A 15129-nucleotide genomic window follows, 5' to 3' on the forward strand; every position below is an offset into this window, starting at 1 on the left:
TTGTTATGCTCCAGTTATATAGAAACTGAAGGGTGACACAGTGCACAGCGGCTCGAGCTGCTGCCTCACAGCGCTGGAGACCTGGGCTTGATCCTGACCTTGGGTACTATCTGCGTGACCACGTGGGTTTCCTTCGGGTCCTCCAGTTTCCTCCCACACTCCAAAGAAGTACAGATTTGTAGGTTGATTGGCATTTGTAAAAATTGTCCCTAGTGTGTAGATGTACGGGGTGATCGCTGGTTGGTGTGGACTCGGTGGGACGAATGGCTTGTTTCCACACTGTATCTCTAAAGTCTACAATAGAGGATGCGAAAATGGGTGAGAGGATGATTGATGGTCGGCGTAGACTCAGTGCTGATAAATGCGAATAGTGTTCATATGTACACGATGGTCAACAAAGAGGTCGTGGGCCGAGTGGCCTGTTACTGTCCTTTGTCACTCTATAACTCTCACCCACAATTCTTCTGACAACCACTGACCCTAGGGGCAATTTGGTTGGTGCAGACAGTCTGAATTACATTTGACAATCCGAGTTCCACACCCACCATTTGTGCAAAGTTGCCAGAAGGATGGGAATGCACCTATTTTAAAAATATATGATTGAAGTACAAGGTTTAGGGGGGCAGCACAGTGGTACGGTGATAGAGTTCCTGTCTTACAGCACCAGAGACCCAGGTTCGATCCTGACCACCGGTGCTGTCTGACTTTGTACTTTCTCCCTGTGACTGCATTGGTTTTCTCCGGGCGCTCCGGTTTCCTCGCACTCTCCAAAGATTCGCAGGTTTGTAGGTAAATTGGCTTCTGCCTGTGTACGGGTGATTGCTGGTTCTCGTGGACTTGGTGGAACGAAGGGCCTGTTGTATCCCTAAACTGAACTATGCTAAATAAAAGACGTACAGGTTTGTAAGTAAGTTGGCATCTGTAAATTGTCCCTAGCGTGTAGGCGAGTGCATGTGTATGGGGTGCGGGTGCGGACTCAATAGGCTAAACCTTATATATTGCTCTGTGTTTCACTCACAACTTTTCCTGATCTTCGGCACCTTTCACCCACTTCCCACTGTGCCCTCACAACTTTCCCCTCCCTTATTCCCGAATTCTCGCTCTGTCTCTTTTCCCCATTCCCACACTAAACTCCCACATTTCTCCTACTCCCCATTCCGTTCTTCAAAACAAAATAGTTTTGGACCGAAAAAGGAAATTCCTGCAGAGAACATTCTTGATGTCTGCTAATTGAGTTTATTTTGGAACACCAAGCACGGCTTGTGGACATGTTTCTGTCTGACTTTTAGATCCATTAAGTGAAATGCAGCTTCAAATGACTTGAAACTGGTTATGGAACAAATATAAAGCAATTTTTAATTTTTTTTATAAACAACATTATATTAAGTCTTATCCTCCAAAGAGCTGCAGAGCGATCTCTCAGTTACATAATTTATTCAGATGTGGGGAAAGGGACTAATTTTCTTTTCAGTTCTGGCTCGGGAAAGTATACTTTTTATGTTTTTGTCTAGACTCATCAGAAAGTCGATCTCCAGGGATCAGTCGTATTTCGGTGAAATGAGATGGAAAGAAAGATTTGAAAGGAAGGATAGCTTCCATATCAGTAGAGTCACTAGATGCCTTATGGCTTCTGAATGCCCCAATACATTTCACATGCAGTGAAGCACTTCTCCAAGGCTCTTTAAAGTGCACAGGCTCTTGGGGCTGAATAGTCTGTTCCAAGCATTAACAAAACCCAGAAGAATGATTACTCCACTCTGCCAAGAATTTAAAAAAGTGACACTACAATGATTGGCAGTGCTAATGTTCTATTTCCTCACCAGTGCTCCCAGAGTTAATAGACTCTTAGAATCACAGAATATAGAAACGGGCCCTTCAGCCCAACTCCTTCATGCTATGTATATGGACAGAGGGGCAAAGTTTAAAGGAGACTAGACCAAGGGGGACCTGTCGGGTCCCATCCCCTCAACGCGTGGTTGTGGGGGGGGAGGGGGGCAGGTTGAGGGGGAGGGATTGGGGGGCGGGGGCATCACATACACTAACCACCACACACACACACAGTAACTAGCCCCCGCACACACACACACTAACTACCCCCCCCTTGATATTATACTAATATTATTCTACCTGCCTTGATATTATACTAATATTATTCATATGCTCCTTTTACCCCATAACTGCCCTATCCACTGATGCATAGCCCCCAACTCGCAGGCGCGTCTAGAGAGGAGAAGGGTTAGAGAGTGAGGGCAGAGAGAGAGGGGGGGCAGAGACAGAGAGAAAGGGGCAGATACAGAGGGAGAGGGGGGTGGAGGGAAGGGGGGGGGGAGGGGGAGGGTGGGAGGGGGGTGGAGGGCGGTGAGGGGAGGAGGGGTGGGAGAGAGGGAAGGAGAGAGAGAGGGGAGAGAGAGGGGGAGAGAGGGAGGGTGAGACGGGGGAAGGGAGGGAGGGAGAGAAGGAGAGGGCGTCTGGGCCACGTAACTCGCAGCTCATGGGAAACAGTGCCCAGCAGGCTGCTCGTTGAAAACTATGCGCAGCTGGCTGCGAGGAGCCGAGGCTTTGTGACGTCATCCAGCTCGCTTCAGCTCGTTAGATTTTAAAAAGACCTCAGATTGGTCAACAACTTTAGTAAAAAAACTCGGGAAATAATGAATCAATGAGGCGATTTTCCAGATCATGAGGTAAATCTACCGGAATATGTAAAACTTTCACCATTAGTGCGTCGGGTTTTCGAGGAGATGTGAATCAAAGAAAAATACTCAAGTAAACAAACAAATAAGTAAACATCCAAGATCAGATTTTTACAATAATATAGACGTGCAGGCAAAGTTTTTTACATGGTGGTGGGTGCCTGGAATGCGCTGCTGTGGGTGATGGTGGAGGCAGATGTGATAATAACAATAATAATAATAATAATAATATATTAATAATAATATGTCATTGCACGTCAGTGCAACGAGATTTAGTATGCAGCTCCAACCGATGAAAAAGAAAAGTAAAATAAATAAATAAGCTGTGTGTCGTGACCATCCGAGGGAGACAGTCCAGGGGGGGTGGGGGGCACTCAGCAGGGCCGGTTCAGAGCCGCTATAGCTCTTGGAATAAAGCTGTTTCTGAGTCTGGAGGTTCGGGCGTAGAAGGCCTTGTAACGTCTGCCGGAGGGAAGTAGTTCAAACAGTCCGTTACAGGGGTGTGATGAGTCTTTAGGAAGCTTTTAGATAGGTTTGTAGGTTCATTGGCTTCTGCAAATTGTCCCAAGAGTGTAGGATATAACTAGTGTTTGGTTGTTGGTCAGCATGGACTCGATCGGCCAAAAGCCTGTTTCCATGCTCTGTCACTAAACTAAACTAAACCAAAGCAAATTAATTTGGTTGTTGCAAATTGCCACTAGTGTGTCGGTGGGTGTTAGTATGCGGGGAATAGAAAACTGGGGAATCAGTGTTGGATCAGTGTTAATGGGTGGTTGATGGTTGTGTGGACTTGATGTGAGCTGAAGGGCTCTCTGTGCTGTATCTTTCTTTGACACCATGACTCCATCATTTTCGATGGAGAAGCACAAGATGTTGGAGTCATTTTTCCTCTCATCTCTCCTCAGGCATCATAAGGACGGCTCTTCCAAACATGGACCGAGAGGCTCGAGAGGAATATCTGGTGGTTATCCAAGCAAAGGATATGGGGGGGCACATGGGCGGACTCTCTGGGACAACAAAAGTGACAATCACCCTCACCGACGTCAATGACAATCCTCCAAAGTTCCCTCAAAGTAAGGAAGCCTTTTGATATCTTCACAGCACTGCGCTATATTAAATGTTATGAAACAACGATTCAAAGGGAATGAATTAAGATGAAAGATTTAAGAGGAACCTGAGGGGTAACATCTTCACTCAGAGGGTGGTGGGTATATGGAATGAGCTGCTAGAGGAGATAGTTGGAGACGGGTACAATAGCAACATTAAAGGGACATTTGGACGGGCACATGGATAGGAAAGAGAAGAGTGTGTGAAATGCAGGAAATGGTACTAACATACATGAACATCTTGGTCGGCATGGATGAATTGGGTCGAAGGGCCTTTTTCTGTTGTACAACTCTATAACAAAGATGAATAGACACAGAAGAGCCTAGCAAATGCTCTGATATTTTGTATCTTGTTTTAGATTGTTGTTATAGAGATGTGATTGGCTGAGCTGGGTTATGGTTTGGATTGGCTGGTGTTGCATTGGTCGTGATGGGGTTGAGCTTGAATTGGACGTTGTCAGATTGTCAAAGTGCGGCACAGTGGAGCAGCGGGTAGAGCTGCTGCCTTACAGCGCCAGAGACCGGGATTCGATCCTGACTAGGGGTGCACAGTTAGTATGTTCTCCCTGTGACCCGTGTGGGTTTTCTCCAGGTGCTCTGGTTTCCTCCAAAGCTGTACAGGTTTGTCGGTTAATTTGCATCTTTAAATTGTTTCTAGTGTGTAGGATAGAGTTATGGGTGATTGCTGAACGGCAAAGATTCAGCAGGCCTAAGGGCCAGTTCTGCACAGTTTCTCTAAAGTCCAAAGATTGGTTTCTCCACACAGACCGCACCCAAGGTCAGGATCGAATCCTGCTCTCTGGCGCAGTAAGGCAGACACTTGAAAGTGCACACCACCAGACTCACCAGTACACAGTATTAGTGAGACCACATTTGGAATACTGTGTACAGTTCTGGGGTCCATACTTAAGAAAGGATGTACAAGCCCTGGAGGCAGTGCAGCGAAGGTTTACAAGATTAATTCCTGCAATGAGGGGATTGACATATGAGGAAAGGTTAAGTAGGCTGGAACTCTACTCTTTGGAGTTTAGAAGAATGAGAGGCGATCTCATTGAAACATATAGGATGAGGGGCCTCGCCACCGAGGATGTTCCCAATTCGGGGAAACTAGAACTAGGGGACATAGTTGCAGAATAAGGGGGGGCTCTTGAGATGGAAGAACTTCTTCACCCAGAGGGTGGTTACTTTATGGAATCACTGCCCCAGGGAGCAGTGGAAGCAGAAACTTTAAATATATTTAAGACTAAAATAGATGTTTTTTTTTAGCTGCCAAGGGGATAAGGGGCTACGGGGAAGGGCAGGGATATGAAGTATAGTAAGACCTGAGTGATCTCCTGGACAAGTGTCGATCGCCTAGATTGGGGTCGTTTCCCGGATTTTTTTTCCCGAATTGGACCTGGGTTTTTATCTTTTTTGCCTCCCCCAGGAGATACGAGTTCTTGGGGTGATTGTATTAAATGGGAGGGTAGTGTCTTGTGTTCTGTGTCTTGTGTCTACTGTTTGTGGGTAAGTGTGTCTGTTTAGTGTTCAGCCATGAGCGAATGGCGGTGCGGGCTTGATGGACCTGGTGGTCTGCTCTCGCACCTACTTTCTATGTTTCTATGTTTCTATGTTTCAAGAACAGCTTCTTCCTCTCTGTTATCAGGCTCCTGAACAGAATTCCTCCCACAAGCTAGGATACTCGCCAATTCACCTCAAACCCCATTGTGGATATTGGACTTTGTCGATGGAACAATGCTGAGAACTATATTCTGCACTCTGTACCTTCCCCTACTCTACTTAAGTTTGACTTGATTGTATTTATGTATAGTATTATCTGATGTGTTTGGATAGCATGCCAAATGAGGCTTTTTACTGTACTTCGGTATATGTGATGATAATAAATATAAACCTAAGCCTCTACCATTTTATTGTAACGGTAGAACAAACTGGATGGACTAGGGAAACAATAGTTCCTGTTTTCAACGTTGTATTCTAATGGCAATACTTGCCACTCTTGTCCTTGCAGGTGTGTACCAGATGTCGCTGTCGGAGGCTGCCAAGGTGGGGACGGTGGTGGGACAGCTCAAGGCCAAAGACCCGGACGTTGGGGAAAACGGCATGGTCACCTACAGCATTATCGACGGGGACGGAAAAGATCTCTTCGAGATCATAACCGACTCGCAGACTCAAGAGGGAATCGTCAAACTGAAAAAGGTACCGAGCCAATGCTGTGGAGGCGATGGTAGGAACTGGAACTCCTCAGGATATTCAGGATATGTTCTGCTCCCTTCAAGGCTGGGTGACTTATATGCCAGCTCTCACCTCTCGGCCTCACACAAACAAAGCCACCAGGACAATTTAAAAAGACACCTTTGTTTCATTGCTCTGGAATAATTTTGTCGATGGCTTGGATTGCAAGCTGCTGGAGAAAGGGTTTTGGAAGCAAATTACTTCACCGTAGATACTTTTAGACTTTTGTTTTTAAACTTTTAGAGTTACATCACGGAAACAGGTCCTTTGGCTCACCATGTTGTGTGGCACAATGATGCAGCGGTAGAATTGCTGCCTTACAGCACCAGAAATCCAGCTTCGGTCCTCACTACGGGTGCTGTCTGTATGGAGTTTGTACGTTCTCCTTGAGACTACATGGGTTTTCTCCGGGCATTCCGGTTTCCTCCCACATTCTAAAGACATGCAGGCTTGTAGGTTAATTGGCTTCTGTAAAATTGCAAATGTCCCTAGTGTGTGCAGGATAGTGCTAGTTTATGGGGTGATCGCTGGTTGGCTAGGATTCAGTGGCTGAAGGGCCTGTTTCCACACTGTATCTCTAAAGTCTAAAGAGTCCGCGCCAACCAGTGATCAGCCTGTAGTGGTGGCCCGTCGCAATCTCTTGTCTTGTGGGATCGAGGGCGGCTCACAAGTCCGATGCGCCAGCCACACACACGTGGAAGCAGTGAGGCACATGACGGCTGCTGTGGGAGGATTTAGGGTTGCAACCTTCTTCCTGTCTCTGGCACTAACGAGTCGGCCTCGGCAATTAACTTCAAAACTGCTGACTGCATTCCCAGTGGTTGTCAGCCAGCCAGTCCTGCCACTGGCACAGATTTCTGGTTCTTTTGCGGCTAGGCCTGCATGCTGTAGGTGGTCTGTGATGCAGCCTTTGAACAGTTTCTTTGGGCGACCTTGTATACTACACTATTCTACACACTAGGGATAATTAACCTACACACCGGTTCATCTTTGGAGTGTGGGAGGAAACCGGAGCACCGGGAGAAAACCACACGGTCACAGAGGGAATGTACAGTCAGCATCCTTGGTCAGGATCGAACCCAGGTGTCTGGCGCTGTAAGGTAACAGCTTTACCACTGCGCCACTGTGCCGCCCCAGGTCCCCACTAAATATCTTACCCTTTGCTCTAAATCTATACTCTCCATTTCTATCTCTCTCTCTGATATGCAAACTTGCTTGAGAAACTTGGGTCATCCAGACCTGATGGATAGGCTTGGGCTGGAAGATATTATCTCTCATAGTTGTGCAGCTAATCCTCTGCCAAGTCTATTTAATCAGCTGGAACAAGTTTAACACAGCGCCTGACCTTGGAAAATGATGTCTGGGCCCCAAACGCAGTGCCATCCATTATTCAGTGCCTCACATCATCATCCTAATTAGGCCTGTCAGTCGCTATGTAAAATTCATGCTAATCTTACCATCTGCTTTTTTTTAAACTTTCCTGATTAGTCATGATAGCTACCAGACTCATTTCACAGGTTCTCCTCCGTTTCATTTTTGTTTAACCGCCTTCTCTTTGGGACCAATCAGAATTATAAATAATTGAAACAGTATAGAAAATGGCCACTCAGCCCAATGGGGTTGTGCTAGCACCTGTACGGCACGCAGGCCTGCTTTCCACCCCTCCTTCTACAATCCACCGTTCCTTCTCCCAATTACAACCTACCTTGGCCCACCCATCCTTCAGCCCAACTTGTCCATGACAACCAAGATAGCCTATCTAAGTTTAGTTTAGCTTAGTTGAGAGATACAGCATGGAAATGGGCCCACCCCACCGGTCCACACCGACCAGTGATCCCCGCACACTAACACTATCGTACACACACTGGGGATAATTTACATTTATACCAAGCCAATTAACCTGCAAGCCTGCACTTCTTGAGTGTGGGAGGAAACTGAAGATCTGTGAGAAAACCTACACAGGTTACAGGGAGAACGTGCAAACTCCGTACAGACAAGCGCCCATAGTCAGGATCGAACCCAGATCTTTGGCAATGTAAGCTCCACTGCTATGCCACCGTGCCGCCCTAGTCCCATAGTCCCATGCTAGTCCCATTTGCCTGCATTTGGCTCATATTACATAGAAACATAGAGAATAGGTGCAGGAGTAGGCTATTCGGCCCTTCGAGCCTGCACCGCCATTCAATATGATCATGGCTGATCATCCAACTCAGTATCCCGTACCTGCCTTCTCTCCATACGCCCTGATCCCTGTAGCCACAAGGGCCACATCTAACTCCCTCTTAAATATAGCCAATGAACTGGCCACAACTACCTTCTGTGGCAGAGAGTTCCAGAGATTCACCACTCTGCGTGAATTTTTTTTTCTCATCTCAGTTCTAAAGGATTTCCCCTCTATCCTTAAGCTGTGACCCCTTGTCCTGGACTTCCCCAACATCGGGAACAATCTTCCTGCATCTAGCCTGTCCAATCCCTTAAGAATTTTGTACGTTTCTATAAGTTCACCCCTCAATCTCCTAAATTCTAGCGAGTACAAAATCCTCTACATATTCCTCTAAACCTTTCCTTTCTTACTCTTATACCTGTACAAGTGTATTTTTAGTATGTTCGTTCCATATACACACCACCCTCTACCGCTGTACCACTGTGCTGAATGGGCGTGTCATTTTATGCATGCGTTTGAAAGGCAATCAGCTCTGCACAGCCCTGGCAGTAGACTAATTCAGAAGGTTGTGCGGCAGAGATGCTGAGGGAAGTGGTGTTGCTTGACTTGGTTCTCCAGCTCATTTGATGTACCGCAGGATATATTTCATCTCAAGTCACTTTGTTGGAAGATGTATTAGCATGGTGTTGCTCCCACACCCTCCCATCCATCAGTGTTGCCTTGAGATCAGCCCTTCCCCATTGTCAAATGATCCATCTCTGTCTCTTGCTTCAGCTGGGCATGGATTACGAAACCAAGAAGTCCTATTCTCTGAAGGTGGAGGCAGCCAATGTGTTCTTCGACACGCGCTTCGTCAGCAGGGGCCCGTTCAAGGACACCACCACCGTCAAGATCTCGGTGGAGGATGCGGATGAACCTCCCATTTTCTCCCAGTCCGTCTACTTCATGAAGGTCAACGAGAGTGCCCCGGCTGGCACCCCAGTGGGGCAGGTGCACGCCATGGATCACGACCTGGGGCGAAGCCCCATCAGGTAAAGAGACATTCCTATCTATAAGCTTCAGCCGCAAGCAACGTAGAAGAGATTGGGCCCAGAACATGGTGCCAGGGGTAGTATTGGTGATAGATGCAACTGTGACATTTAAGAAGTTATTTGATGGGCACGTGGTTAGGCAGGAAATGGAGGAATATGGATCATGTACATGTAGAGAGATCAGTTTAATTTGGTATCATGTTTGGCAAAATCATTTGGGTCGAAGTCCAAATCATTTGGTTCCTGTGCGGCATTGTTCCATGTGTAAGAAAGAACTACAGATGCTGGTAAAATCAAAAGTAGACACGAAATGCTGGAGTAACTCAGTGGGTAAGGCAGCATCTCTGGAGGGAAGGAATGGGTGATGTTTCGTTCTATGTTCTGGTTAGGTTCCTGATTAGGGAGGGTGTTTGAGGTAATGGGGCGTAAGCACGAGAATGGGATTGAGAGGGAAAAATAGATCAACCGTAACTGAATGGCGGAGTATGGGCCAAATGGCATAATTTTGCTCTTGTGTATAATGGTATTCTTGGGCGGCACCTCATATTCCACTATGTAGCTCACAACCCAAGGGTATAAACATCAGATTCTCCTAACCTCTAACTAACAACCTTTCCCCCCCCCCCCCCCCCAATCACTGGCACTGTACAGCTATGACAATAGAGTTTTGTAGTTATACAGCATGGAAGCATGTCCTTCCATCCAACTGGTCCATGCTGGCCAAGATGCTCTTCCCATTTATCTTCATTTGGCCGACATCCATGCACTATTTTCTTTGCAGCTTGTTCCACATACCCACCATAATTGGACAAGTATGTGGATCAGATAGGTTTAGATGTCAATTCACCAATCTAACACCCCCTCACCCCTATCCACCTATCACCTGCCAGGCTTTGCTTTCCCCCACCTCTCTTTTCCAGCTTACTCCCGTCCAATCCACAAGTCTGCAGAAGGGTCCCAATACGACTTGTCACCTGTTGTCTATTCCCTCTTCAGATGCCGTCTGACCCACTGTTCTTCCAGCACTTTGGGTTTTGCTCAAGATCCCAGCATCTGCAGTTCCATGTTGTCTCTTATTTAGTACTTTCTTCAGATGCCTCTATATCTATCTTGCCAGAAAACAATACTTAACGTAATTTCTGCAACAACTTGTATTTATCTGGTACCAACATGGTCATGGAGTCATAAAGTCATACAGCGTGGAAACAGGCCCTTCGGCCCAACTTGTTCACACTGACCAACATGTCCCATCTCTAGTCCCACCTGCCTGTGTTTGGCCATATCCCTCTAAACCTGTCCTATCCATGTACCTGTCTAATTGTTTCTTAAACTTTGCAATTGTACTTGCCTCAACTACCTCATCATTCCACACACACACACACACTACCTTTTGTGTGAAAACGTTACCCCCTCAGATTCCTATTAAATCTTTTCCCCTTCACTTTAAACCTATGTCCTCCAGTTCTCGATTTCCTCTGGGCAACAGAATCTATGCGTCTATCCGATCTATTCCTCTCATGATTTTACACACCTCATCCTCCATGGAATGGAGTGCCAGCCTGCTCAACCTTTCCCTATAGCTCAGACCCTCCAGAACTGGCAACATCCCTGTAAATCTTCAATGCACCCGTTCCAACTTGACAACATCTTTCCTATAACATGGTGTCCATAACTGAATGCGGCCTCCCCAACATCTTATAGAACTGCAACATGACCTCCCAACTTCTATACATCTTACTAAAATGTTCCAAAGTATTTGGCAGAAGGGTTTCCAAACAAAATGTGACTCCAGCTCATAGATAGAAACGTAGAGACAGATGGCCAAAAGTTTTGACAAAACATGGATTAAAGAGAGGGGGCGGTTTAATAAGATTTGTTAATTGAAATTTGGGTTAATCACAGATGGTGGATTGACAAAGCAATTAATTTTTAAGAAATAAAAACAAAATTCTGGAAATACTCTGCAGGTCAGGAAACATCTGTGGAGAGGGAAGCAGAGTTTAAACTTCATGTCAAGGCAGAAACTTCGCAAAAATCTGTCTAGCTTCTTGACTGTGTTTCTCTGTCTCTCTCAGAGACACGGTCTATCTCTGTCTCTGTACCCGCATTCAGTTATGGACACCATGTTATAGGAAAGACGTTCTCTGTCGTGTAGGAAAGATCTGCAAATGCTGGTTTAAATCAAAGGTAGACACAAAATGCTGGAGTAACTCAGCGAGGCAGGCAGCATGTTGTCTCTCTCTAATCTTGCAAATCTTAATTTTAATTTAAAACTTAATTTTGCAAACTTGGCATTCTATCTGGACTCTCTGACTCCATGTCTCTCTCTTTAATTTTTTTCACACGCAAGGTGGTGGGTTTATAGAATGAGCTGCCAGAGGAGGCAGTTGAGGCAGGTACTATTACACCATTTAAACAGCATTTGGACCATATATGGATAGGAAAGGTTTCAAGGTGATGGGCCAAAGTGGGCAGGGAGGTTTAGCATTGATGGAGCATCTTGGTTGGCATGGGTAAGTTGGGCCAAAGAGTCTGTTCCTGTGCTGTATGTCGCTCTGTCTGTCTCTGTCTGTGTGTCTGTTTCTTTATCTGTGTCTCTCTCTATCTTTCTCTGTCTCTGTCTCTCTCTGTATCTCTGTTTGTGTCTCTGTCTTTCTCTCTTGTCTCTCTCCCTCTCCACAGTACTGCCTGACTTGCTGATTACAGCATTATCAGATTTTATTTCAGACTTCCAGCATTGCATTCATTTTAAATGTTCAATTATAAACGTTTCTTTATTTTGCGATAGTTATTTTACATTCAATATGTCCCAGCCTGCTTAAATAGAATTGTTTCAAATACAAATTGCAGTTTAAAATAATCTCACACTGCATCGGTTCCTGGTTGATGAAGTTTTCAACAACATTTTGCTGGAGAGAGCGCAGAGGAGATTCACCATGATGTGACGTGGATTGGAAAACTTAAATTTTAATTGAGTTTAGTTTTGTGATACAGTGTGGAAACAAGCCCTTCAATCCACTCAGTCCACACTGGCCAGTGATCCCCGTACACTAGCACTATCCTACACATTAGTGGCAATTTACAATTTTTACTGAAACTAGTTAGGCTACAAACTGAAGATAGACACAAAATGCTGGAGTAAGTCAGTGGGTCAGGCAGCATTTCTGGAGAAAATAAATAGGTGACGTTTCGGGTCGAGACCTTTCTTCAGATAACCTAGAAAGGGGTCCTGTATGTCTTTGGAGAGTGAGAGTAAACCGGAGGGTAGTTGAGGCCACTTGGTTTACTCCCACGGTCACAGGGAGAATGTACACACTCTGTGGCGGCAGGCTCGAGCAATGGCCCTCCTGTAATTTCAGTTTTGAGCTGGGGTTCTCTGGTAAACCGAGCACTTGGTTTACTCCCACGGTCACAGGGAGAATGTACACACTCTGTACGGACAGCACCCGTAGTCAGTTTCGAGCTGGGGTCTCTGGCACCGTTAGGCAGCAACTCTACCTCTGCGACACCAAGCCACGCCTCAGAAGATAGGCAAGAACTTAATTTAGCTTTGCATCTGAGGGTTAGTTATCCATGGAGCACACATTACATTGACCCCGGAACTGTCTGATTGAACAGCCTACCTGCGTCTTCAATTGGCCTTTGATGTGTTGTATCCCAGCTTTGTTGTCAACATGCTGGACCACACAAATCTCCCTTCACCTAAGTCTCCAATCCCTCTACACTTAGATAATGTGTTCCTGCTGAAACAGACCATGTACAAAGTAGATATTGTAGTTGCAGTCTTCTGCGGCTGTAAAGTATGGCTTTAATTAAACTGGAAGACAGATTTCATCTCTCTTTATTGCAAATATGCAATGTAGGATTAGCATTCTCACTTCTACTTCTACATCAGTGGAAATGTAATTGTAGAACAGGGCTGAATATTACATTTCAAGGTAAGTGAATTGCCAAAGTGGGATTTTACAAATCTCGTTTCACAACTTTTGGAATGAGATTTTAGCAGGTTGCATGGTCTGTTCAGCACTCCAGTAATCCCAGCTGTATTTGATCTGTTTGACAACAGTGCTTTGCAAATCTAAGCTCCCCTGAGGGAGAGTGGGAAGCAGCTAAGAGCAGGACACATTGCTTTCCGTCATAAGACTGACTGTTCCCCGTCTCCCCAGACGCAAACGGAGCTGAAGGCACGGCCAGACTCGCAAACCATGTTGAGTGTCTGCAGGCAGCCAGTCTAACGTAGATTAACTTGTATCCTCTGAATCAAAATGGAGCCTGGCTTTATTTGCAGAAGGACGGGGATTGAATCAGAGCTGCTCCATCCGTAAAATTGTTGGGTACACAAATTCAAATCCTACACAGAACTTCTTATTGATTTGAGAGCTCTCTGCAAAATGCAAAAGTGCTAGGCGCCACTGTTAACACACTGGCATATCTACTAGGTTCCAGCTCTCACTTAACCTGTGTGTGTGTGTGTGTGTGGCGAGTTTGTGCACACTCGTGTCTGCATGCACACAGACATGTCATAGAGTCGCATAGTGCGGAAACAGGCCCTTCGGCCCACCGGGTCCGCGCTGACCATCGATCCCCGCATATTCACAATATCCTACGCCCACTAGGGACAATTTGCCAATTAACCTACAAACCTGTACATCTTTGGAGTGTGGGAGGAAATCGAAGATCTCGGAGAAAACCCATGCAGGTCTCGGGGAGAACGTTCAAACTCCGTACAGGCAGCACCTGTAGCCGGGATCAAACCCAGGTCTCTGCATTCACTGGAAGGCAGCAACTCTACCGCTGTGCCACCGTGCTGCCGTGGTGTGCGCTTGTCTGTGTGCTTGTGTATGTGGTTGTGTGTGTCTATGCATGCTTCTGTGTCAGTGTGTGTGTGTCTGCACATATTATATATGTTTGCAGCTATATTGCATCTTTATGTCAATGTGTGTATGTATATTGTATCTCTGTGTGTATTCACGTGTCTCTTCATATTTGTTTGCACTCCCCTCTGTGTGTCTGTGTGTCTCTTTGTGTCTTTATGTGTGAGTGTGTGCCTCTTTATGTGTATTCCTCTGTGTGTTTGTATGTGCATTGTGTGTATGTGTGTCTGTGTATGTTTGTCTGTCTGTTTCTCTATGCGTCTGTGTGAGAGTGTGCTGCACCAAAAAAAAAAAAAAACCCAGAATGTACCCCGGACACTCCCTGTTTGAACTGTGTGTACAGATGTGTACAAAACAGTTTTTACCCCACTCTACAGCACTAAATGCGTCTGTATGTTGGTAACGTCAGTGTCTCTTTGTGTGTGTTATCTTTATTATTTTACCGTGTGCTTTAGAGTGTTTGTCTGTGTGTTTTTAAATTTCGTATATGAATGACAATGTATCTTTGTCTGTATGTTTGTCAGTGTCTCTTTGTGCGTGTGTGTGTGTGAGAGTGTGTCTGTGTGTTTGTATATGTATTGTATCTTTGTGTCTGTATGGGTGTCTGTGTCGGTGTCGGTGTGTGTGTGAGTGTGTGCCGGAGTGCGCATTCTTCGTTGTGTTTGTATGTGAATTATTTCTTTGTGTGACTGTGCATGTGTGTCTGTGTATCTCTTTGTGTGTGTGTTTAAAGGTGTGCTGTGCGTGTGGACTTGTGATCCTCCCTAGGCAGCGTAACCTACCCACGGAGAGTGTGTGAGAGGCATTTGCAAAACAACATGCTCTATGTGTGTAATTCCATATTAATCACGTTATGGAAAAAATAATGATGTGAACAGCATGGGTACTATCGACATTGGCAACTGGTCTGCAAGCAGCATTCATTAAAGTGACACATGCTTCCTCTTCTATTGAAAGCAGCCCAGCCCCTTCCATTTGGTGGGGGCGTGGGTCCAAAGCTGATGGTTGGTGCAGATATCCAGCACTGGCAAA

The 15129-nt window shown here is 45.7% G+C and overlaps 1 protein-coding gene across 2 annotated transcripts in view; it reads left to right on the forward strand.

Moving 5' to 3' along the window:
- cdh11 (cadherin 11, type 2, OB-cadherin (osteoblast)) overlaps window positions 1–15129 on the forward strand; it is a 123563-nt gene that overhangs the window by 81597 nt on the left and 26837 nt on the right. For both annotated transcript variants that reach the window (XM_055648830.1, XM_055648829.1), the window contains exons 5-7: window positions 3596–3763; window positions 5805–5992; window positions 8967–9223. In XM_055648830.1, coding sequence (XP_055504805.1) covers window positions 3596–3763; window positions 5805–5992; window positions 8967–9223 — 613 coding nt within the window. The remainder of the gene's footprint in view (window positions 1–3595; window positions 3764–5804; window positions 5993–8966; window positions 9224–15129) is intronic.

Source organism: Leucoraja erinacea, chromosome 17 (assembly GCF_028641065.1).
Source record: "Leucoraja erinacea ecotype New England chromosome 17, Leri_hhj_1, whole genome shotgun sequence".
Taxonomy (NCBI): Eukaryota; Metazoa; Chordata; class Chondrichthyes; order Rajiformes; family Rajidae; genus Leucoraja; species Leucoraja erinaceus.